The following is a 26,350-nucleotide window of genomic DNA, read 5'->3' as shown; positions in this document are numbered from 1 at the left end:
CAAGAAACTCTAGGGGTTGCTCTTTGTAAATAACATTTACAATATTTATTTTTTTATTTGAAACATCAGAGATCGAGACTACCTCCATGAGCTAAACGGGTACTACCACGGATTTTTGTCATCCAAGTACGCAGAAGTTGTATAATTTAACCTTTAGTATAAAGTTTTTGTTTCACTATAGTTTTAAACCTCGTGAAAGGCAAATTTTGTATATCAACCGGAATCTTGTTATAGAAGCGTATATATTGCCCCTTAAATGATTTTTTGACTTTGTGAAGACGACTATCAAGAAAAGCTAGTTTATTTTTATTCCTCGTATAAATGTTATGTCTGTCACTATTTTTCATAAAGAAATTACTATTCCTTTTAACATAAATTACATTTTCATAAATGTACTGTGAGGCTAGTGTAGTTAATTTCCTTAAACTTATCTCTCAAAGATACTTTGGGGCTCAGATTGTAAATTGCCCTAACTGCACGTTTCTGCAGGACAAAGATTCTATTGATATCGGCGGCATTACCCCAAAGCAAAATTCCGTATGTCACATAACCTTTTATATATAGTGGCAGTAGAGTTCCTTGTGATAGAGTTCGTCCAGGGAAGCAACCACCTTGCCTATTTCTGCCGCCAAATTTTCCGGTTTTAAATGGTAACGGTGCTGGTGAAATTACAGGCACATGGGACTTGTCAACTTGTCAATGTCTCTGGGTGATGGGCGCAGTGGCAGTGCTACTCAGATCTTTGCGACTTAAAGCCCTGAGTGGCACTGAAACTTTCATGGACACGAGTGTTGCTTATCACTAATCCACGACTTGTTTGTCCCGTCAGATTGATACCATTAAAAACACTTTTATTAATTAAATTTTTATTGAATTGATATTCAATTATTTTTTGTGAAATTACTCCACTAATTTTGTTGTAATTATTAATACAAAGATTATATTCTATATAGAAAGAGTAATTTCACAAAAAATAATTGAATATCAATTTAATAAAAATTTAATTAATACAGTGAATAGCGACATCTCTCGCCAGGACTGGTAGCTGTAAAGGTACTAACTGGGTGATAAATCTGTCATATATTTCTCATAGATGGCGCTACGACTAAAAAGTCGTTGAAAGACCAAGTACAAAGACACGACGCAAGCACATAGAAAATTTCGTGAGGTCCGTTGGTTCGTTCCGTGGCTTAGTTGGTATAGCGTCTGCCACGGTATGCATGAAGACGTCGGTTCGAATCCGACCGGATCGAAGGAATTTTTTCTGAGTGTTCGACCTTTGTATTAATAATTATAACAAAACACTTTTATGTTAAATTAAGATTTATTTGGATGTAAAGAGGCATTAAAATATATATTTATGTTATTGATGTAAAGTAACATGCATTTAAACAGTAACAAATAAAGTGGAGGTTTAAAGATGTTAGAGTTAATAAATATAGACAGAGTTCTTGCTCCTTTGAGGTTACGCAAGGGACAAACCAGGCGTTCTCTTTATTTATCGATAAATAAATGTTTGGTGTTGTAGGAGGAAAACAACATCAAACACCAACAAATTGATCGAGAGGAAGCTACAGATAGAACAGAAATTTTACTTCAAAGGCTACTCAAAATTCTTCAGAAGCAGCAACATCCCAAGCCATCTCTCTATAGGTATTTACGTTGTAATACTTTCTATGTTGTGTGTTGATTAACTTGATATCAATTATCTAAATTTAATATTCAAATTAAAAATAGTTGTTAGTTGCAAGGTTCCATCATTTAGCATGTCAATAGCGGTCATTGACCCGACTGTCATCCCGAAGTCACAATTTTGATGTCCCTTAAGTAACTTAATAAAAACCAATGACGTAACAATAACAATGTGAAATTGAGGCATATCACATGTATTTACATGTGGTTAATGTCACATTTTTATTACTTATCATTTAAACGATACACGTGTTTAAAAAGAATAATAATACGAATTATGTTACAATAATGTAACACTTCACAACACCTGACATTTAAAACTCAGTGCATAATAGCTAAGTATAATTCAGTTTCTTTAATATCATAATTTTAAAAATACAAAACTGAATCAATTTTCACTTAATATACATAAAAAGCTACGGTCCTATAAATTAGGCAAATTTTAATTTATCGTCACTTGTTTTTTTTTGCCTAGAAATTTTTACGCCAGATATACGTCACTTAAACATACTATGTCGGGGTATGCTAGGGTTCGATCGAATTTCAAAAGTATCCACGCTTCAATTTTGGTGATGTTTTGTTAATTCGTTCTATTCATTTTGTAATTGTTTGTTTTATTAATTTGTTATGTCATATTTTGCTTCGAAAAAATTATCACTCTTAGATTTGGCAACTTGGATCGGATTTTAAAAGTGACGGTTTTGCTTAGTATTTATAATGTAACTTTTTTATTCAATGAGAAAATAAAAGCATAATATTTAATTAATAATGCTTCATCACAATCGAACTATTTAAAAGTTTACAACTCCCGAAGTTATCTATACATCAAAGTCATTGACGTTAACACTTTCGGACGTTACTGGAACATTGGAAAGTATTGTTTCCACAAATAACGTAAACAGTGGTAGGAAGGGTGAATGATCGCTATTAACATGCTTAGTGGCACTTAGTTGTAATAATGTTTAATATATTTCCAGACAGCAATTGTATTCCCTGGAGAAAATTCATGAAGATTCGAATTGGCCAGGCAACGACGTCGAGAAGCGAAACTCGCGGCCACCACGTCGTCCCGACTTGATGTTGAGACTACAAAGAGTTTACAATGTCAACAAGGAAAAACATTTGAGAAGAAGTAAGCCAAACTAGAATAGCAATTGAAGAATTTTAAATGAATTTTCAATAAATTGTGCGTGTCAAAAATAAGTCCTCAATGCCTTAAAAGTATGCGGACTTAGGTATCGAGCGGGGCCTAAGTTTACAAAATAAATTATCTCAGTTGTGTGTCGATAATGTCAATGGTAGGATTTTTTACATTATGCAACTGCCATTGCATTCTTTTGGTATTCGCTCGTCATTGCCAAGTCGAGGACTCGTCAATAACGTGGTCTACTAATAATATACATATATATATGTAATAATAATAAAAAATAAGCTCGCATTTGACCTCCATCTCACCTGATGGAAAGTGTAGATGACAGTCGACGATGTAGCTTGCACACCTAAGTAATGCCTATTCACTCTCGCCTTGAAAAGGTCCAAGTTATAGCGTTCGGGGAATAAGTCCGCAGGTAGGGAATTCCACTCTCTAGCCGCTCGCCATATAAATGTGGAAGCGAAACGCTTCGTGCGATCCCAGCCCACGTCTAGTCCCATAAGATGGAAGGGGGGAGGCGGTATCAAATTATGCAATTCCATCGCACACTCTCCGTGATATATCCTGTAGAATACCGATAAGCAGGCAACTTTACGGCGGTGTTCAAGGCTCTGGAGCTTCGCCTCTACTAATTTCGATCACCTATAAGCCTCTTAGCACGCTTGTCTATTGAATCCAAATTGGTTGGTATTTAGTGCCAGCAGCACTCCATACTCAACCCGACTTGTGCTTGATACAGCTGAAGCAACTGGCTCGGAGTGAAGTAACGCCTCACCTTGGAAGGTATACCAATCTTCCAGGCTGCATTTTTAGCCATGAATTCAATGTCTGTCGAAGTTCAGTTTGAACGACATGTCCATTCCAAGTAGCTGGAGACGGTCGGCTATCGGTATGGATATATCACGAAAAGTCGGAGTCAGGTGAAAGGGATTCCGTTTTGTGGAGCATAGACACGCCTGCATTTTGGTACCATCAATGTTAGTGCTATTCTATCATAGTAGAATCTCTGACACTATAGAGGCGCTACTGCCATTATAGCACAATAAATGTAATCTCAGTGGAGTCTCATTGGAATTACAATGACTACAGTCAAGTCTCTTTTTTGAAGACGATATAAAATAATGTTCCAGTTTTCACGTAATTTTAAATAGTTATGGTTGTTGTCGATAGTTTTACGATAGATTGTGAAAGGAGATACAATTTTGCCAAAAATGTCTGCATTGTGAATGTTACGAAGTTCTAATGGATATACATGAGACTTGTCAACTTATGGCTCAGGGTGCCGGGGTGTGACGGGCGCAGTGGTAGTTCCCCTCAGATCTTTGCGATTTAAAGCTCGTGTGTGGCACTGTTACTGATATGGACAGGCGTGTTGCTAACCATCAGGCGCACGACTTGTTCGTCCCGTCACTTGATAATATTTAAAAAAATGGATATTTCATTATTGCTTTTGACTTACTGTTTCTTTTAACATGATATGAATTGCATTGGCACAGAAGTTACAGTTGTAGGCGCTTCTTTCCTACTTCGCATTTGTTTTAGACATTTACGATTTTTTCTACAATAGATAAATGTTTATTGTAAGCTGTATAACAATAACATTATCATTTCTTTGTTTCAGATCCTCAGGTGTGTTTATTCAAGCTGTGTCCGTCAGGATATTCCAAGAGATATTTCCAAAAGTAATATGGTTGAAATAGGTTGATGATGCTCAGGACAAATTATATATATATATAATTAGATTACGAAATTTTAACTTTTGTGTTACCTGTACCGATGTTCGGTAAAATAAGATGAAAAAGATAGAAAAATTATTTTTGGTGACCTTGGTCTACCTACAGTTGACAAAAAAAAAATAGTATTATGTTCAAACACAAACTTAATAAGAAAAATGTATTAAATATGCTACCAAAATGGTAACCACTAAGTTTTTATAACGAAACTTTGGAAATTGTCTCGTTACTATATAATTAGATGATACTCAAATATAATACTTTATTTAATAGTTTAATTTTGTATTTATTTTCTAGTCATATACTATTTTTTGTATTCCAGGCTTATTATCATGTAGGTAACCTGAAACCTTAGAATAATAACGCATAGAATGATAGTTTCATATCAAACGAACTGTTACAAGTGAGGCAAAAATCAAATTCGTGTAGGCTAGTTTTAGTAGTAGGTTAATTTTCGATTTTAGTGAATATTTATGTAAAAATACAAGTTGAAACGCGTTACTTCCTTGTGGAACGTGATGTTAGTATCTATTTTATAATTGTCTGACGTATTTTTACCCTCATTTACCACACATTTCGTAATTTTTCGCCACTCGTGTAGGCCCATTGGGAGCGCTTCTATTTGCCTCACTTAGCGTGTGCGGACTAGGTTTCAATGCGTTATTATTCTAAGCCTGAAACCTCAAATGCGGCGCTTTTGTTTCACAATTTTTATTTTTTTTTCAAATTTTGAAATGTTTGTTTTCAAGATAGGAATGCGGTGTTTAAAGATTCAACAAACTATAGTTATGTTCCATTTTATTTGGTACAAAGCAGGTAGCAATCAACGCCTATTGGTTTGGTAACAATCAGGCAGTTTTCTAAGATAGCAGCCATCATTCTTATTAGTTACTGTCTAATTAAGTATAAAATATATTAATAATATGAGAGTACTGAAATACTTATATTTTAAAGTGTTTTCATATTTTGCTCAAGATGTTTCTTTTTGAGAGCTTTGATGATTTTGAAACGTTTTATTCGCATTTGATTTACACAAAATGCCGGAAATCGTTTACATGTTAAGTAGTTATTTTTACACGTGATATTTGTAAATTATCAAAAACGATAAAATGCATGCAGGTAGCTTGCCAGTGGCAGATGAGTGGATAGTATTACCTTACGTTTTGATGTTCATTTTTAAATCTTGATTAGTATTTTACATACCAAACATAATTAAGTATATAGATCATGTATTAAAAGTGTAAAGAACAATTATTTTTTTATTTTAAAAGTTTTTTTGTTTGAAGAAGAGATTTTAAAGTTACTGTTTGTATTATTAAGCAAATAAATAATTATGTAGCAATTCTTTTATTAGTTTTAAGAAATATTTTTCAAATTAAATAACAATTATTGGTGTTCGTGTTAGACTTTCTTTTATTTTTTCTGAAGGGACGATGCACTTTTTAAATTATTAAAAAATAATGCTTTATACAACTATACTATGCCGTTGCTTTTTATAATGTTAAATTTTAAACAAAAGTTTATTGGAAGTCTTTTTTAAAATTAAGTGACATGCTGTATTTATGAACGCAACCGTATGATGTAATTTCCGTCAATTTAACGTATGCTGCCTTTAGTGACGTTGACATCAGGAAAATATTATATCGATATGTTATGCATGTGGTTATGCAACCCCAACTTCGAGAGCATATGTGACCATCATAACACATTTTTATAGTCTTCACCAAATAAAAGGCGGTAGTATGTAACTTTGAATGCGATCAACGAAACAATAAACAAACAATTATTAGCGTAATTGAGTTTAAAAAAATACATAAATTTTATTGAAACATTATATACAACGTTTTCGCACTAATTCCAAAATAAAATGCAATTTTGAGTTACCCCGAAATGTCCTGAAAACAGTTACGTCCTCAAGCGTTTTTTTAAATAATAGTGTTGTAAGCAATTAATAGCCGAATTTCACCGAGTCACTTCGATTTCTCGGAAAAATATTTAAGAAATGTATTAGAAAATATTATGAACATTATTTGAGATTGTTTGTTGTTGACATTGGCAACTTATAACTTATTGGCAGCCGAATAATTGAAAATTTATGAAATCCTTGGTTTCTTGGTAATTAAATCTTGTTGTATAGTTGTTTTATCTATGAACATACTTATTTACACTAAATAGTCGTAATGAACCATTTATAAATATTATAAAATCAAAATTAAAAAGATAAGGTACAATTCATCTGAATGTGGGATAATTTTACGATAATAAGATCAATTGCTACAGAATTGCAAGGAATTCTGTAAATGAATTGCTTTTAACATAATTGCACGATTTGGCCTTTTAGGCCCCCTGAACAACAATGAACCGAAAAATAATCTAAACAATCACAAACTCTTAAAATTTTGAATCGATTTCTCGTGAAAATTTTTATAATGTGATTACCGATATGATTAGTCCACATCCTTATTGCGTCACGATGACAAGTGTCAAACATGGCCTTTTATTTGGTGACGACTATTATAGTATATATACTATTACTACTATAATAGTAACGGTTAAATGAATTTAAATTTCAGCAATATTTTAATCAATTGTTACTCTCAAAAGCGAAAACATAAACAAGCTAAGTGAAACCAATTACTGCACTGGGGTATTTGTATATTATTATTGTGTTTATGCTGTTAATAGCAAGTTCAAAACATAATCGATGTTTTTGCTTCATTCTGGTCGACACGACACTAGTTCGTTCACACATCTGTCAAAGTCACGAAATGGGCATGTGAAAAATGTGGTTTCGAATAATAGTTTTAAAACTTTTGACTTAAAATTATTTATTTCTTATAACTTTATGACTTATTAAACATTCTAATCAAGTAAAGTAATAGTAATCGTTACGTAATTCTTAAAAAATTATACGTATAATAGTAATAATAATAGGTTGAGTGCGCTTGGTGAGGATTTTGTAACTCGCCGAAAATGTCTTTTCCTGAGGAAAATGGCCAGGAGAATGGCATATTAGACCATCACAGCTTATATTCTGGCTACGGAGTGAAGAGAGCCTACGAACACGGTAAGATTTTTGCGTATTTATTTTATAAGTGATATTTTCCTTTACGTTGCTTAACCCGTCACGCGGCCTACGGGTGTACGTGTGTCCGTAACGATATTGGTATATTAAAAAAAATGGATGAAAACAGTGCTGCTCCTTAGACATCGGGCTCTAGGACGCTACGATATCAAAATATTTAGGGAAACGGCGTATCTCTAACGATTGTACGTTGAAGCGGGTTAATGAATGGAAACCGCCATGTCGACTGTATTTACTGAGCACGTGTTCGTAAAAAACATCTAATTGGAAGGTGCTACTTTTATCGAAGGCCAATTTGCTACAGTAACATGTATGGAAAATTACTTAAAACGTTTTTGTGAGATATAAACTATGATTTATAGACATACACACAATCATGATTGTCTCCCGCTGGGGTAATCTTGCCTGTTTTAAGAGTTGACACTATTCCAGTTCGAGTTAAAATTTTTCCTGTACTAAATCAGTTCTATTATGAGGGCCGAGCAGTAAGAACACTGGCTCTATTTCAGAATTTATTTTTTTGCAAACAAAATTTAATCAATTGAAAAATGTATGTTGTATTACTATACATGATCTATTTAGTTCAGTTGATATAAAACAAAATAATTGGTTTTATTTAAAGTAACGTATACATTCAACATTTCAAAAATTATAACGTATCAAGTTCTTAGGTTTTCACGATTGTTATACATAGCAAATGAAACTATTTTTCCAGATTTAATGGTCACATGTGACTTGTAAAGGGCCCGAAACGTTGGTTTGTTTGAAAAAATAAATATACACGATTTAAATCCAGAAAAATAGTTTAATTTCCTAATTATATTCAAATCATCAAAGTTGCCTAATATTTTCAAAAATGATTTAATTACATCAACGTCTACTATTTTCCCTTGTGTTTATTTTTCATGAGAAATTGTAATGATATTACATGGTAAATCACTTTGAATTTCTCATCAAATATAACACAACATTATCATAGAATAGTTTTTTTAATTTCAAGTAAAATCATTTGGTTGTTTCTGAATAATCATCATTTTTGTGAGTATCTGCAAATATACTCAAGAGCCGCCAATATGTTGAGCGAGTCTTCGGGTATAAAGAATGGCAGCTGTCAATAGAGTCTAAACCAACCAGAAAAAGCACTTATGTCCATGTATATATAAGAGTTAAACAGACATTGCGTGTTTCGCATTGACGGTTCTAGTGGAACCAAAACGCATAATGTCTTTCTTGCTCTTATTGAATTCACTTAAGCTTTTTCTGACTGACTCAAGTGCATAAACAGGGCTATAAAATATGTATTGTAAAAGAATTGATCTAGAGGTATGTCATGTTATCTGTCAACATTATTTTCCTATAACAATTTCGTTTAAAACTAATATATTTAAATAATTTTTTCCTTATGTTTTGAATAAGCAGTTTACAATATAACAAACAGGAATCTGTAATTTTATCACACTTAATGAAATCTGACAATAAAAAAATTTACGAAAATCCTTGACATAGCCAACCTGTACACCACACATATCCAGGGTCAAACCCACTGGATGGAGAGAGGAATCCCACTGATGTTATGCATAACAGGACCTCTATATAACTTCCGAGGTTAGTAAGGACATACATGTGACAAAAAAGTTTGACCTCTGCCTACATATCTCAACTAGATTATGTCAGGAGTGCGTGTGTGTAGCATAACTCAAATGTTGATTATTAGCGAAACAGAGTTTGATCAAACACAAAGAAAAGTTCCTTAGATACGACTGGATTCAAACCAATGTCTGTCACTTCACTGTGGCTATTGCTTTTACCAGCTGAGCTACAGTTTTAGACAGCAGATATTACGAATTTCTTTATATGCTTGTTGTGGGTTTAAACAGCTTCCACCAGTGAGAAACTTATGATAATTTTTCACTCAGCCAATCCGTAAATGGTGATTACTCCACTGATTAATTATCATTTGTGCTGGACGAAATGTATGTCTGTGGAATTTTTCTATTTTTAAGAAAAAAGTTTCTTTGCTACAACCTTAACACTTATTAATGTGCATGATGCAATTATGCATGTCATAGGATACAACTGCATTCCATTTACTATATACATTTGCACATTTTGTATTGTTGCTTAGTTGCATAATTGTGTCACATAACAGGTTTCGGATTAACAACTTAGAAAAGTTTTCTATTGTTCATCATGTAGTCATATGATCAGTCATGTGACTATGATTAAATGGGTAGTTACTTACAAAAGTAAAAGTACTGAAAAGTAGGTTACTCCATTTCTTTTAAGATACAAAGTGACAGGACTGCGGCTACGGCTACAGCTGGTGCTAAGCTATATTTGCCTGTCCATATGAGTTGTAATGTCAGAGCTTTAAATAGCTAAGATGTGAGGGACACTGCCTCTGCGACTGTCACCCTGAGACATAAATTGACAAGTTCCATGTGCCTGTAAATTCACCTTTACCCTTCTAAACTGGAACCAGAGAATAAAGAATAAGAGAACGGACACTCTCCGCCCCTCCCTAGTTTTAGATACCGCACCACGACATTGCCGGTCACATTGACTGAACGACAACAAGGCTGCCGGCGAGCCGTTTTCGCGCGAAGGCGGCTTTGATATTTGAATATAGTTTTCATTTATTCACTACGAAACTTGTACGTAAATATAAAACATAATTTTACGTTACTATTTATAATGGTCGTGAATTGTGCTATGTGTGGCTGTTTATCACCATTTCCCGAAAGATGAAAGGAAGTAAGTAAAAAAAAACTTATGTCTGAGACTCGTTCAGTTATTGTTTTCTTTATTTATTAACTGCAGAGTAATATATGTATGTATAAAAAAATACAGATTTATTATATCAATATAATAAGACGCCATGACTTCGCGAATTTTCTATTCGTATTGCCGAGAAATATTATACTACCTATATATTAATTATTAACTAAACTTGGACAAGCAATTTCAACTACCTTGGTTACCTTACTTAAAAGTACATGTCCGAAATATAACATTTTAAGTGCATTTAATATATTTTTAAAATAAATCTTCAATATTACTATAGTTAGTGAATTAATGAAAAATATAATAATATATCGATATAAATACCTAATAGACATGTAAAATTATTAGGATTCTATTAATAGAATCATAGATAACATATTCGCGTTAGAATTTTCGCTATGTTGCGACCTTGCCACTTCACGCACACATTTGCGCGTGTGCAGATAGCGTCTTGCTGTATGTAGTAGTAGTAGGTAAATACCTTTCGACCGTTGTATGGAGTGTCCGGGGTATGCTGGAACGCAATATTGCACACATGACGTTTGTGAATGAAAATTAAGCAAAGTTGTGAAGTAATTTCACAAAAAAAAACTATATGATAATCACAGTAGTAAAAAATCATGATATTTAATAAATAAATACTTATTTATTATATTCCAATACGGTATTTCCGTGCAATTAGAATTAATTACGTTGCTTTTTGTAGTATGAGTAGAATGTGCTTATTTTTATGTTTATTTCTCAAACATTCTTTAAGTGGATTGTGTGTGATGTAACAGTACCTACATACCTGTTGAAAATATTAATAATTACACGTTGAAAATTTTAATTTTCATCGGTGTGTTTTCACTCGGTGTATTTTGACGATCAATAATAGGGGCTTACAGATTTCCATGATTTTCAATGATGATTGATCTTGATGTTTGTCGTTTGATGTTTTGACGATCAGTAAGATCTGTAAGCTAACAGATTTGCTCAATTTTACGGATTGGTGCTGTTAGCGATCGATGAATACTAGGGTTAAAATTGAACAAATTTATAGACACATACGCTTAATTTAAAATCCAGTGTCAGTCGACAAAAAACGCGGTGACGATGGTCTGTTGCCTACACATTTATTTAATTTTATCTGGTCATATGTGTCGGTCGACTAAAAATACGACATACACTCGTGTCTTATACTTCACATGGCTACTTGTATTCGTTATTAGGTGTTTGATGTACTTGAAAAAATATTTGACGCACGGAAAAACAGGCAAACATTGACAAATATGGCCGTCTGCACAAATGGGGCCAAATAAGGAGTTAAAATAAATGAATATAACCGTAGCGTGGACGGATTGCTTGCGTATTTGCCTCATTGGCTCCTTTGATGTGCGTGGAGAAACCAACCAGCGCGCGGTAATGCGAATTTGGTGTTTGTTGTATTTGTTGAATAGACAAACATGGCAAATGTACTTTGTCACACATGCCATCTACACGTGGCAGTATTTGCCAAATATGTCAAATACGCAAATACAAATAGTCATCTGAAGTGCCACCATTACATAATTACTTCTTTTGTTATATTTATTAAAACAAAGATCCACACTCAGAAAAAATTCCATCGATCCGGCCGAACAGACTTCTAGCATACCGTGCCAGACGCTGTACCAACTAAGTCACGAAACGAAAATAACATAAAAGTAATTGAATATCAATTCAATAAAAATTTAAATACAATGAATAGCGACATCTTTAGCCGGGGCTGGTAGCTGTAAAGATATCTAACTGAGTGACGAAATATCATAGATTTCTCATAGATGGCGCTACGGCTAAAAATTCGTTGAAAAACAAAATACAAAGTTACGACGCAAGCACCTAGAAAAATTCGTGAGATCCGCTGGTTCGTTCCGTGGTTTAGTTGGTATGGCGTCTGCCACGGTATGCTAGAAGACATCGGTTCGAATCCGGCCGGATCGAAGGAATTTTTTCTGAGCGTTCGATCTTTGTATTAATAATTATAAAAAACTATAATTGAATGTCAATTCAATACAAATTTAATTATAATATTCGCGGTTTTGAGTTTTTGCTACAAGAGCCCTTTCAACTAACGGCGGCAGCATTCGTCTCCTACACCACATCTCAAAAGCCACAAAATAATGCAATAAAATAATGCTTGTCCCTTGTATTCAATAAAAAAAATTAAACGTGAGTACAGTCAAGAGAAAAAGAAGTTTTAAAATCAATTATTCATTCATAGAGCAAATTGTCATCAAATGTTATAATTAACACAGACAATTATTTTTTTTTGTGACAGGCCATTAATATTGACATTTGTATGTGTCCATGGCACTTAAAACTGTGTGAACAGGGAATGTCCTTATAATGAAGTAAATTCTTTTTATTCTTATTTAAGGGCCTTTGTTAATGGAGTAATCGCCAAGGATCACTTTTTTAGCGCCCAATGTATAAAATTATTTATTAATAATTCCAAAAAGCAGAGTACACTAAAGTAACTCCTTGATGTTCTGCGCTTTGGACGAGAATTGTCTCTACCTACCTTACCTTGAGTACTTTAAAACAACATTCATAGCATCTATAGTCTGCTTCGATGCTTGGTATAGTTTAGTAGAACCTTTTAAGTGGGTTTGCCAACCCTAAAATCAACTGGAGGAAAGTTGCTCATTGCCCTCATTTATTTTCAATCAATCATCACAAATAAGGATATCTATCTTTAAACATGCGATTCAACAATTTCAAATCAGTTAACCTCTTCTGTCAAGTATTTCTAACGGCGCTATTCAGGAATAGGGCTGTCACAAACGCTATTCACTAAAAAAAAATTATGAAGAAACGTGCTTATACGTTATTATGAACTCTATACAAAAAGAGCACATGAGGATAATGTGTTCTACTATAATAAGATTAATGAATTGGAGATGGATACAGTTTATATATTTAAATTTTGTCAGATTCTTTTCAGCGTGTTGCATCAGAAATTAGCATACAAATTTTAATAGCAAGTCATATTACATTATATAAATATTTATTTTTTTAAATTGAATGTTATAACTAAAAGAAACTAAAAAATATGATTTAAAAAAATACTTTTACATTCACATTAACATTCCATACTTATTAATAGAACAACTGGGACAAATAAGTCCCAGTAGTTCTATAATAGAACTACACAATAGAATTAGTGGGAACGAAGGTATATTATGTTAGGCACTTAGGCAGTCAAATGACATATTTAAATGTTCTTTATTAACACAAATTATAAATAAAAAAAATTATTTTTTATTGTGGGGACATAAGAAACAAAACGCTGTTTAATATATGTGACGTTATTACTATCGGTCTGCAATCTCCACAGATTATACTATTGTAACTTCACGCTACAGTGTTGCTATGTCCATTTAACCAGTTTCGGTTTGGAAGGGTAAGGGCACATGGGACTTGTCAACTTTTGTCTCAGAGTGATGGGCACAATGGTAGTGCACCTCAGATCTTTGCGATTTAAATATTAATTTGCTCAACAAATTCCAAGCAGTACATTAATATTACCACCACATCCATAACATGGTAACTGAATGGCAACGTATTAAGTGGTCTCAATAAAATCAGAGTTCAGTGCTTTTATGATATTGTAGGTCGTTTTGTTTCACAATGAATTCTTTAGTCGTCCACAGACGTGCGGTTGTGAACCTACAGTGATTACTGTTCGGTGGTACCAATCAGTGTAACGACGTTATGGTTTTAATATGTAAGTAATAAACATGTTGCTTGTTTTGTTATATGTATGTATGTATGTTTTTTTAATTATACATCGTCTGTATTTTGTAGAAAGGGCGTAAGCGATAATTCACAAATGTCTTCAGGGTTATTTTTTTATTATAATATCAAGTGATGGGACGAACGCCAGATCTTTAAATCGCAAAGGTCTGAGGGGCACTGCCACTGCACCCGTCACCCTGAGACATTAGTTGACAAGATATGTGCCTGTAATGTTACCATTTTTTTAAAAGTTTTAACCATTTGACCGCCGTAGACGCTTTAAAGCGTCTTACATTGACTTGGCTGATACTCTTTAATTTTTAATGCCTCTGTGGCCGAACGGTTACCATACCGGACTGCCATGCAGAAGTCCCAGTTTCGAATCCCGATTCTATTATAGGCTTGGCGTCTAGGGAACGAAACGAGTTTTTGTCAGTACCAGTCACAAGGTTAGCAACGGTTTTAAAACATTTGCATCTGTTTCAAAATTCAATTTTGGTTTTAATTATATTTAAATTTTAAATTGAATTTTATTTACGGTCTGTTTTAAATTGAATTTAAAACAGGACGTAAATATTTTAAAACAGTCTACAAAACACCGTCGATAATATTATGTCGTACCACCAAATTGGGATATAGTATTTCCACTAACGAAAAATTCCTTACAAAAATAAGACTCCATGAATGTGTTGTATTTGATTGCTAATTTTCATTTTAATTAAGAAAAAAAGTATATAAAATGTTTGCAAATCGTATGTAGCGTAAATTGGAATGTGTCTTTGGTCATATTAATAATAAGGTGTTTTAATTAATAACTTCTGTAACTATACTAAACTATAGTATAGTGTGCTTTAATATTAGACATAACTGGGACCTCTAAGAGCCTGAAACATTGGATTGGTTTGAAAAATAAACTATAGTATCTTCGATTTAGATCCGGACAATAGTTATGGAACTACCATAAGTAGGTAACCGATATATGACTTTAAAAAATGTAATTACTTCACCTCCAGGTTGTAACTTCAAGTCATCGAGTACATAACCAGAAATAGAGACGAAATGTCATTTAATTTGTTTGAAAACTATTCTGCCAAATCATTACGGTGATAACTGCGCTCCATTGACTCGCCCGAATTCGAAACAATTGACGGGTGTCGTCAATTGTTTCATTTCAAAACTACCAGGTTAACTTGAGCTTTGCTATAATGGACGAAAATTGCAAAATTACATATTTAATTTGATTCCGTTTGTTTTGCTGTTTTTCCTCACACCACCGAATGGAACAGCCCCGCATAGTTAGGGATATTATCTTTATTATAATAAATATAGAATATTTCTGGAACATACGGAGACGTACACACAGGTCAGTAGGTGGCCTGTCTATATTTCAGTACAAACGAGAGTTGATATTTACACGTGATGTATCACTGATGAGTTACCAGGGGTGGATGGCCTTTGATGCTTCAAGTTAACATAAGGGCTCATTTGAATGTCATCGCGCTCACCCCGCGCGGAGTCCGCGTTGCTGCCGCGCAGCGACCGCATGCGTCTAACTGTCATGGCAAAATACGCTCTATTTGTTTAGCTTTTACGTTTTAATTTAAATGAGCGTCCCGGTCACGCGGACGAGCCTGGCTTGAATTAAGTCTACAATAGCTCGGCGACTGTTGTTTGTATTATTCAGAGGAATTTTAATGTTGTTGCCTAGTAAATAGAAATCAGATTCGCCATTAATGTGTACGAAGGCGTGGTAACTGGGTCGCCGCCGTGCGGAATCTTTCTCTTCATGTAACTGGGCGCTAAGAGTTTTTTTATACAGTTTTGGTCCCTCAGCACAGGATTTACCTAGTTTGGGTTTTTGTTTTCCACACTTAATTTAAGCGTATTAACTATTTGTATTAATTACTGATTTTATTATTACGATTCTGTTGAATTTTCAGAATACACAAGTAGGTAAATAAATGATAATAATTTGCACAAGCAAAATAAAAACATTTATTACCTTACCTTAAAAAAATGATTGTGTTAAAAAAAATTACATAAAAAAATATTTTTGTATAAAAGTAACGGGACTTAGAGTCGTATGCCAGAACTCTACTCAATACTCAAGTCAGGAGTAGAGTATTGCAGTGAGCACTGAAAATCATACTCAAGCCCTTGCCATTAGGATCGTATTTCCAGTGCTTGAAATCATACTCAAGTCTGCTCAAGTCCTGACTTGAGCATTGAGTAGAGTTCTGGAATACGACCCTTCGTCGCGGAGTATTTTAGTCGGAAGCGGTCCGACTAGTTTCAACCACCATCGGTGGTCGTCATCAGGGGTTGAGTGCAACGTTCGCGACTCGTCTAGTGATAGACGTGACGCGGTCGCGAACGTTACTCTCGACCCCTGATGAAGACCATCGATTATGGTTGAAACTCGGACCGCTTCCGACTAAAATACTACGCTAGTAATCCCGTTTACTTTTATACTATAATATGTGATAACCGCGTCTGTTTTCATAATAAAATATTTTTGTGTATTTCATTAATATCATTTTGCCTGTCGTTGAAATATTTTTTTAAGGTTATTATTATATATTTTATATTTTTATATACTTTTCATAATTATTATATATTTTTATAGTGACGGGACGACCAAGTCGTGCGCCTGTTGGCAATAGACACGCATGGCCGTAGCAGTTGCAGTACCACTCAGAACTTTAAAACGCAAAGGTCTGAGGGATACTGGCACTACGCCCGTCACCCTGAGACAAGTTGTCAACTTACACATACAAGTCTCGTAATTTCACCTGCACCCTTACCCTTACTTACCCTTCAAAACCGGACCGCAATAATGCTCACATTACTGGGGGTCTACTCACTTTCTGCATCCGACATCCGTCCGAAACAATTAGTGTGAGGCCAGACGAGCGTAATTTTGTAAGTTGTGAGTTGCGTTTTTTGAGTTGCGCAGTTTGCGCTCGACCAACATTCGGGTGGAGCGCCATACGAACGTGTTTTAATCAGATGCTTTTAAGCGTTTATACGGGGTGTTTACGACATATAATAGTGTATCCATTAAAAATACTATGCATTTATGAAGCATTAGAAGACGATGTTAGAAAAAGAAAAAGAAGCTGGGTACATCCATTTAATATGAAACGATGAAAGTATGCTTCATATATTATATACAAGTTTATGTGAACATCCTGATCAATTTGTTAAGTACTACCACATGCTAATAAATGTTTTTCATGAATTGTGAAGCCCAGTAAAACCTTGAATTACAGTTCAGACGAAAAACTAATAATAACAATCAAGTGAGTTGTTCAATTATATTCATTTTAATTTCCCTATCGAACATTTTCGCAAGAAACGTCTATACTCACGCTCATCCTATACCAAAGTAACCCCTTCCCTTACCCCTACCTCCACCCGCGCCAGCCCGTCGCACGATGCGACCGAAAGTCAGTCGTCATTACGCCCGTGAGTCGGCAGATAACTAATTTCGCGTCGTCGTGTGAAACAAACCGTACTTTTATATGAAACCGAATGCAGCGCAAACTACGCAACTCTAACTACGCGACTCACAAAATTACGCTCGTCTGGCCTCACACTTACTGTCAAATAAGTAACACTCCACCAAGTCAAATGCGTATAATACGAATGAAGCTTCATACATTGTCAGTGGCTAAGCAATTTTTTTGGTATTTTGCTCTTCGTTGATACTTCGTTGGTGTAGTATATTAATAATAATAATATGCATAACAATTATGTTAGTTATAGTAAAGCAACATCGATCGCTAGTAATTGCATGAATTAATATGCCATCACTGCTATACCACTGAGACTCAGGTGCAAGGTGAATCTTAACAGAATAGCAGATATAACCATAATTGCAATATAATTTCACTTGAATTACAATGACCAGTGTGGTTTAAAAAAAATTGCTGGATTGGGCTCCTGGTTTGTTGTGCTTTTAGCAGTAGTAGAGTTCTTTGTGAACGAGCTCATCCAGGGTTAATACCTTACTATTTCTGCCGCCAAGCAGTAATGCCTGGCTTACTGTGTTCCGGTTTTGAAGGGTGCTGGTGAAATTACAGGCACATGGGACTTGTCAACTTATGTCTCAGGGTGGCAGTGCCCCTCAGGTTTTTGCGATTTAAAGCTCCGAGTGACCCTGCAACTGTTATGGATAGGCACATAGCTTACCAACAGGCGCACGACTTATTCGTCTCGTCACTTGATATTATATAAACAAAAGAAAAACAAAAACACATTTATTAACAAGGATAACACAAACAAAAGGTTACAGTTTGTTTAATTAATTAAATTTCTAGTTTATGTCTAACTCTTGTTTATTTCAATATAAACGTTGCATTTTATTTTTATTTTTTTATGTTCCGTTAAACGTGCCGGTGTGTGTATTTAATTTACGCAAACTGTAGCACTTTTTGAGTGAAAGCGTCTCACGAAATACGAAGCAATATTGCATTCAATGGTCACTTCACAACGCAGCTGTTTTCAGGCAGTTGTTTGCTTAATTCTCAAGATAACTTACGTATAGTTTGTGGAGAATTTCTCTCTGAATTACTACAACAATTTACATTATTGCGTTGCAACTGGGTTTTATCGAAATGGGTACGCAGATCGTTAACCATGTTCTTTATCGTGTGATTTGAATTTCATACAGTGTGGCTGTGGTAAAGAATACAGAACTGTGTTTTGTTCTTTTGAAAGAGCCCTTTTATTATGTTTTCTGTGTTTGTTTGTAAGTTACTTTAATAAATGTATACGTCCAGGATATAACTTACCTTGTTGGTGTGATAAATACCAGTATTTAGTGAGTGTATGCATATCTTATGGTTTTCTGTGACAATTGGGGTTACACCAAATATTTCTGAGGAAGTTGAAAGCGTTGATGTGATACATACATACGTGTATTTAGCAGAAACTTGTGATGAGGTTTGTTAATGTCGGGTTTAAATCGGGTTAAAACTCGTTAATGCCCGAAATGGGGTAAAAACTATTTGCTACTAAATATTTGTTGTTAATCAAGTTGTTTCAATGGTCCCATCCGCGGGCGCTACAGAGTCCTAGGGGCCTAGATAGGGGCCTCAGAAGCAATTGGGGCCGTTGATACTGTCCAGTGGGTACTACCGCATATAAAAGAGAAAACCTGAATGATCTATGTATACTACACTATATACATATATATAATTTTTCCCCTTGTGATTTTTTGTGTTAAGTTAATATAAAAAAATACGTATTTTCAATTATGTTTTGTGGTGGTGGGCGTAAATTTTTTTTTTATCTTGCCTAAGTGGGTGGTGAGCTAAAAACTTTGGGAACCTATGACAGCGTAATTTGTTCCTGACTGTTGTCAATTTGTGTATCTCACAGGGGGCATCAAAGCAGGGGCGTTGCGCGCGGCCCGAGTGGCTTACCGGGTCCTCTCCCGTCGCAAGGCCGCGGAAGAAGGCGCGGCTCGTTTGGCGCGCGTGCTGTCGGCCCTCGACCTGACCGCGCTGGGAGTCGGCAGCACCCTCGGTGTCGGTGTCTATGTGTTGGCCGGCGACGTCGCCAAGAACTATGCTGGACCGGCAGTCGTACTTTCTTTTTTATTGGCTGCCGTTGCTAGTGTATTCGCTGGTAAGTATATTTACTTATTAACCCGGAAAAGGAGGAGGTTCTCAATTCGTTTTGTGTGTATGTTACAACGGCATTTGTGAACCGATATTGATGATTCTTTTTTGTTGGAAAGAGGGTACCTCAGTGTTGGTTCTATTTAAATTTGAAAATATTCCATCTTTAAGGGTATAAGGGTGGGATGAATCCGGTTTCGCGCACTTTCCGTTAACCGACTTCAATGAAACTTGACAAATAGATAGTGATTTCATGAATTTTTCAGGTCTGTTTTTTTTTTATAAAAATAGGAATTGAAACGCCTCGAACGGATATATTTATTTATTGAATATGATATTTTACTATCACACATTCGTATATTTTTATTGAACTCTACTAGTTTGCTATTATTATTAATAATAAAAAGATCGAATTCATCGAATTAACACTAAAAAATATTTCATCGATCTGACTCGAACAAGTTTTTTTTATGATACAATGTGACGGGACCATTGACTTACAATTATATGGACGTCGGGACCGCGCTAAAAAGTGTCCGAACTTACAGGACGTTAAAATCGTACACAGAGCGTCATTCACGCTTTAGTCTTCGTTTGTTCGACTGACAGCGAAGCAAGCAAAATTAGACAGTACTGCGATGACATTACAATTTAAATTCAACGTTTTAGCTTTTTCATATTCCTTTACATGTCACTACGTTTAAATAGGTTGACTTGGGACATTTTTTTTCGTGGTTTTTGTATTAGACCCGTCGTCCATTTATTTGTAAGTCAATGGACGGGAATAAGTCGTGTGCGTGGTGTTAAGCGACATGCCTGTCCATAGCAGTTGCAGTGCCACTCAGAGCTTTAAATCGCAATGTTCTGGGGCACTGCCATTGCACCCGTCACCCTGAGACATAAGTTTGTATACCTATTCCCCTATTGTCGTACTAATATCCGATGTCACACGCCTATTATAAGTATGTGTCAAACATACAACGAATGAAATGTTAGCAGTACTGATTTAGATATATTTAGTGATAAGATCGATTCCTTTAAAAGTAAATTAACATAAAAAAATAAAAATAATTAATTAAGTTTCTATACTATTCCTGTAGCAGTTCGTATAGTATATACTGTTACTATATAATTTAAATTATTAGTTATTATATCGAGTTTTGTTACACATAGGAAATGAAACTATTTTTCTAAACCAACGTTTCGGGTCCTTTACAGATCCCATAGTCAAATGATCCCATGGTTTGTTTGAAAGAAACAAATATGTGCGATTTAAGTCCGGAAAAATAGTTTCATTTCCTATTAGTTTGTTATTGTTGTTTTGAGATTGCCGTCAACACTTATAATTGTTGTATTTACTATGTAGAACACCCAAGTCAAATGAGGTAAAAAGGAGTTGTGAATATAATGTTAGTGTTGCTAATAAATAAATAAATAAGTGACAAGTCCCATGTCCCTGTAATTTTATCAAAAGTGTAAGAGCAGCTGTAGCCACGTTGAGGCAACAGATACTGGTTCGAGCCCACCAGGTTCGAAAGGAGTTTTCTTTGTCTTTGTTTGATCTTTGTTTCAATAATAATAATATTAATAATAACCCAAACAGAGAGTAACGGTAGTAGCCCAGTAGCAGAACGCTTGTTTCTCTTTTTTTAATGATACCAAGAAACAATACAAGCAAGTGGTGAGTCTGGTGGTAAGCGACACGACTGTCCATAACGACTACATTGTCACTCAACGCTTTTAAACGTAAAGATCTAAGGGGCACTGCCACTGCTCCCGTCAACCTGAGACATGAGTTGAAGTCTCAAGTGTCTGTAATTTCACCAACATCCTCATAATGCTCTCATTACTGCTTAGCAGGAAGGAGCTCTATTGCTACAATTGATTAAGATAAGATTGAAAAGGTTCTGCTCATTTGATTGTTGGACGTTGGTTGCGGTAAAATCTTGTTTCACATTTTACCATACAACTACAACCTGTTTTGTACCGATCTACTTTGTACTTAAATCTGGAGGCGGGCTAACTTATTTCATTTAACCGTTCTTCATGGTCTAACGTTTACCATGCTGGACTGTCACGCAGTGGTCCTTTTTTTTTTTGTCGGGGGTGAAATCTTTATGGATACCCCTGAGCCCAGGGAGACTCAGGGGTTATGTGGGGACTCTCCCTCCAGACTGGAGGGCCTACCCCACTAAAACCCCCCCGGGTTTCCCTCTCGCCGGTTGAGTCGGCGCCGTGGGATCGGTGAACATTCACCACGACGTCACGCAGTGGTCCTGGGTTCGATTCCCAGGCCGGTAGAAATATGTGTATGACCTACATTTATTTCTCACGTGAGTTTGTGTAATTTGTGGTTGTCTATGTGTGTGTCCATGGCTCCAACGATACAGGGTTTCTCTAGTGCGGGGCTGTGTTGAGTTTGTGCGTTATTATTATCTGGAAATCTTTAAATGCTCTACTTTTTAGCTATAACAATGAAGTGTTTTTACTTAGAATTTTAATTACGTACACAATATCATACAATATGTAACCGTTTGCGAATTTATGCTGTCTTGATTACACGTATTGATTGGCGAAGCAGTTTTCATTCTTGTCACTTAAATACAGTTAAACAGGTCACTCGCATTAGTGACCTGTATTTAACGTCTTACATCATCATTTCAGTTGAAAGCAGGGCACGAAATGATGACGTTATTTATTTAGTTATTTATTTATAAAGAACTAAATAACGCAAACACACTCAGCACCGCACTAGACCCTGTGTCGCGGCTGCCATGGACACACACATAGACAACCATAAATTACACTCAAAATCACAAGACAAATAAATGTAGGCCATACAAATATTTCTCCTGGCCCTGGACTCAAACCCGAGACCTCTGTGTGGCAGACCAGCATGGTAACCGTTCGCCCACGGAGATAGCATTTCGACACCTTACTTTCTCAAACTCGTATCTTATAAAGAGGTAACCTATCACAAACTCGATTTTTTTTCCGAAATCACGTTTGTTCGAATTTTCATTACACCGAAAACCGAATTATAACGAAACCGTTTTTCTTTCAGGATATGTTGGATGTTTATCGCAAAGACACGATTAGGTTCGGTTAGGTTTAAAAGAAAAAAACATTTTCCTCTCAAAATTACTTTCGAGATTATGAAAATTCGAGCAAACATTATTTCTGGAAAATGTCATTTCGGACTATTGATAACTAACTTTATAAAGAGTTATAATTCGGGACATGGCAAAACTTTCTATTTATTTTAAATTTCTTATCAAGGGTGTTAATTTGGATGCATTACTTTAAGGGTCGTATTCTAGAACTCTATTCAATGCTCAAGTCAGGATTTGAGTATGGTTTAAAGCACTCGAAATCATACTCAAGTCCCTGCCATTAGGGTCGTATCTCCAGTGCTTGAAATCATACTCAGATCCTGACTTGAGCATTGAGTAGAGTTCTGGAATACGACCCTAAGAATAGTAAAAGCCAGTGTGTGAATATGAAGGAGACGTTATGTGAAATCAGCCTGCAAAAGAAGGATGGCGACATCCCTTGTATTTTGTCACCCAATGTTTTGACGACGTGCATTAAAGAGACCTATCAATACTTGTGATTCATTATCAAAGCATCAAAAAAGCTAATTGAGTACAGCCTGTAGAAGTTGGGGTTATAAACTTGATATGAACCTGTATTTCGCTTCAGATGTTTGTTCGTAGTAGCAGAAAACAACAAGTTTTCAGTTTGCTCCTAAAAATAATAAAGAACAGCAAGTTTTTCCTAAATTTGCCAAACTCTGCCACATTCAATACAACGTTAACATGTTCATTGCAATGAAAATGAATAAAAACGAAATCTTGGGTAGATTGGCTTAAATGCCACAAATGGTCACACTGTTCTCAATCTCAAAGTGACATTGACATTGGCAAGAGGCCTCTTGTCAAAACGTTCCTTTACCTTAGAGGATGGAAAAAAATAAAGGAAAGGAGCTGCCCTATCTACGGAATAAACGTCCCAAACTTAACCAAAAATGTCCACCACAAACGACGGAGTTCTTTAGTGTTGTACCATAATCATCGATAAGACAATATCGACATGCAAATGTATGGCTTGAAGGTTGAAGCTGTTTTTTTTTTGTTATGTTTGTAATTTGTGTAGTTTACTGTAATCAAAGTATGATTAAAATGTTTAATTAAACTAGATCAATATTATCAGGGATGATAGATATGAGATTTTGAATTTATTATTTTGCTTTTATAAATGCTCACATATTACGAAAAATAATATATATCAGGAGATCTCTATGAATTTCCAATCTCAAGACTGATATTAGATTTTTTTTAAAGGTTTCCAAATAGTAGTATGTATTGGTATAGAATCAGTGATGTTGATTTTGGTGAATCTAACATTTCCATTCAATTTTTGAAATAAATAAAATAAATTACTTATATAATTGTAATAACATTATCGATAATCATAAAATCAGGTATAATATTAATTATGGGTAAGTTTATTTGCCTAAAACATGGTATAACAGAAGATCTAGCAAGAGACAGTGTCAGTACAAACATGTTATATTACATAACCATGTATTAAACTACCACAACAATAAAAATGTCACAACAAATGGTCGCAAGTTACAAATGAAATTGATTCACCTGGGTAACAGCATTTGTTGTCTGCATATTCTGCACTTCAGTTAACATTGTAGAAGTACCTTGTACAATTGACTGAAACAAGTAGGTTTTTGTGAAACACTGTCTAAATGTATTATATATTGTTATTATCAATTGTCATTCACCTGGGTAACAGCACTTGTTGTCTGCATATTCTGCACTTCAATTAACATTCTAGAAGTATTTGGCGTGTAACACGCTCGACAAGTTTGAAAAAGAGCATTACAAACGGTCATTGTAGATGGGTTTTGTGTAGCTGACGTTGGTCGCTGTTACTTATCATTTACATTGAAACTATATGGATGACAAGTTATTGCAACTGCTGGTATTTATTATTGGGCGCCTATAATTATTATGTCAGTGCATCTAATATATGTTATATAATGTTAGAATTGTCAGTGGGGAAAAATCGGAAACGAGTGGATGGTTTTAAGGGACTGAGAATGAGAACAAAATGAAATACAAAGTTATTTACCAACAAATGCGAAGATGGAATTGCATTATCATGTAATCTAGTTACATTCAAAGTTCTATTAAAATTTGACTCTTCAAAATGGAGCAAACAAACTAAAACTTTAAAAATAAAAATAATAATAATGGAAAAATAAAAACCTCGTAGTGAATTGTTTTAATAACAGAATATCGATAATATGTCTGCTTACAAGAACAACACTATCTCAAAATAATCGTAATCAACAATGATCAATGATGAAAATATACTAACAAACAGGCAATCTAAAGTAACCAAAGCAAAATTCGGCAAGACTTATGAATAAACTACTCAAATGAGTCTAATTACGTGAGATATTTGGGCTATTGTATGGTTTATAGACAAAAAAATAACACATGCCAGTGTAATGTAACATTCGGTTGATTTCCGCCTTTTCTACTGCCGCACCCCTTAATGCCGCAGCGACGCAATTTAATCAATACTTAATTGTTCTCACTGTCAATATTTTTGTCCATTTCATTACAATTCATGCGAATAATTCACTAAAACATTTGGCCTGTTTTTGACATTTGATGTACTTCCCTTTGATGTACTCCAAAAATGTCAAAATGAGGACAGTTGGCATTTAAGATGACGTTACGTGTTTTCGATTTCCGTGTTTGACATAAATTAATGTGCTATCTCTTTTGACTTATGACGGCACGCGGTAGTTAAACAAAGACAATAAGATGTTTATGTTTTCAACGTCTAAATGCATCATATACATATAACGTCTGATTTATATATGTCAATTTATCATGTCCTTTGGTCTCCATAGTCTAAGTCCTTTTACTAACTTTCGATCTATCATTTAAATAATATTGTCTAAACATTTTTGTCATATTCTGTTATTGTTTAATTGACTTAATTAGGTATTTTATAGCTTTATTGTTTTATGTGTGTACTATAAAAAAAACCAGTACTTTAGTTATGTAAACATTCAATCATTATTAAAATGGAACGTACGTACAAGAACGTTACCATCTATGGTCGAACCGATATATATATTATGGTAAAATCATTGACTTACAATTACCTATATGGACGTCGGGTCCGCGCTAAAAAGTGTCCGCACTTTTAAGGCGCTAAAATCGTATACAGAGCGCGACACTCCGCTTTAGTCTTCATTTGTTCTACTGACAGCGCGATACTGCGATGACATTACAATTTAAATTTCGAATAGGTTGACTTGGGACATTTTTTTCGTGGTTTTTGTATTAGACCCGTCGTCCATTTATTTGTAAGTCAATGGGTAAAATACATTGTTTTGCAATTTCTAAAAATATACAAAAATATTTTTATCACGACATAAACTAAAACGTAAAATTATACTAGCAAAGTCCATGAACGACGC

General features: G+C 34.8%; 2 protein-coding genes across 2 annotated transcripts in view; both read left to right on the top strand.

Annotated features, from left to right (window-relative positions):
* The window catches only part of LOC113235841, a 37,238-nt gene extending 32,645 nt beyond the window's left edge, over positions 1–4,593 (top strand). The window contains exons 3-5 of the mRNA XM_026471758.1: positions 1,529–1,653; positions 2,670–2,824; positions 4,467–4,593. Coding sequence (XP_026327543.1) covers positions 1,529–1,653; positions 2,670–2,824; positions 4,467–4,531 — 345 coding nt within the window. The 3' untranslated portion in view covers positions 4,532–4,593. The remainder of the gene's footprint in view (positions 1–1,528; positions 1,654–2,669; positions 2,825–4,466) is intronic.
* Positions 4,594–9,205: 4,612 nt separating this feature from the next.
* The window catches only part of LOC113235635 (high affinity cationic amino acid transporter 1-like), a 34,927-nt gene continuing 17,782 nt past the window's right edge, over positions 9,206–26,350 (top strand). The window contains exons 1-2 of the mRNA XM_026471449.1: positions 9,206–9,268; positions 19,592–19,840. Coding sequence (XP_026327234.1) covers positions 9,211–9,268; positions 19,592–19,840 — 307 coding nt within the window. The 5' untranslated portion in view covers positions 9,206–9,210. The remainder of the gene's footprint in view (positions 9,269–19,591; positions 19,841–26,350) is intronic.

The sequence above is a fragment of the Hyposmocoma kahamanoa genome, unplaced genomic scaffold (genome assembly GCF_003589595.1).
Source record: "Hyposmocoma kahamanoa isolate Upper Pololo Valley unplaced genomic scaffold, ASM358959v1 88, whole genome shotgun sequence".
Classification (NCBI taxonomy): Eukaryota; Metazoa; Arthropoda; class Insecta; order Lepidoptera; family Cosmopterigidae; genus Hyposmocoma; species Hyposmocoma kahamanoa.
Note: the sequence above shows the minus strand (reverse complement) of the source record. Positions and strands in the feature narration are given on the sequence as shown.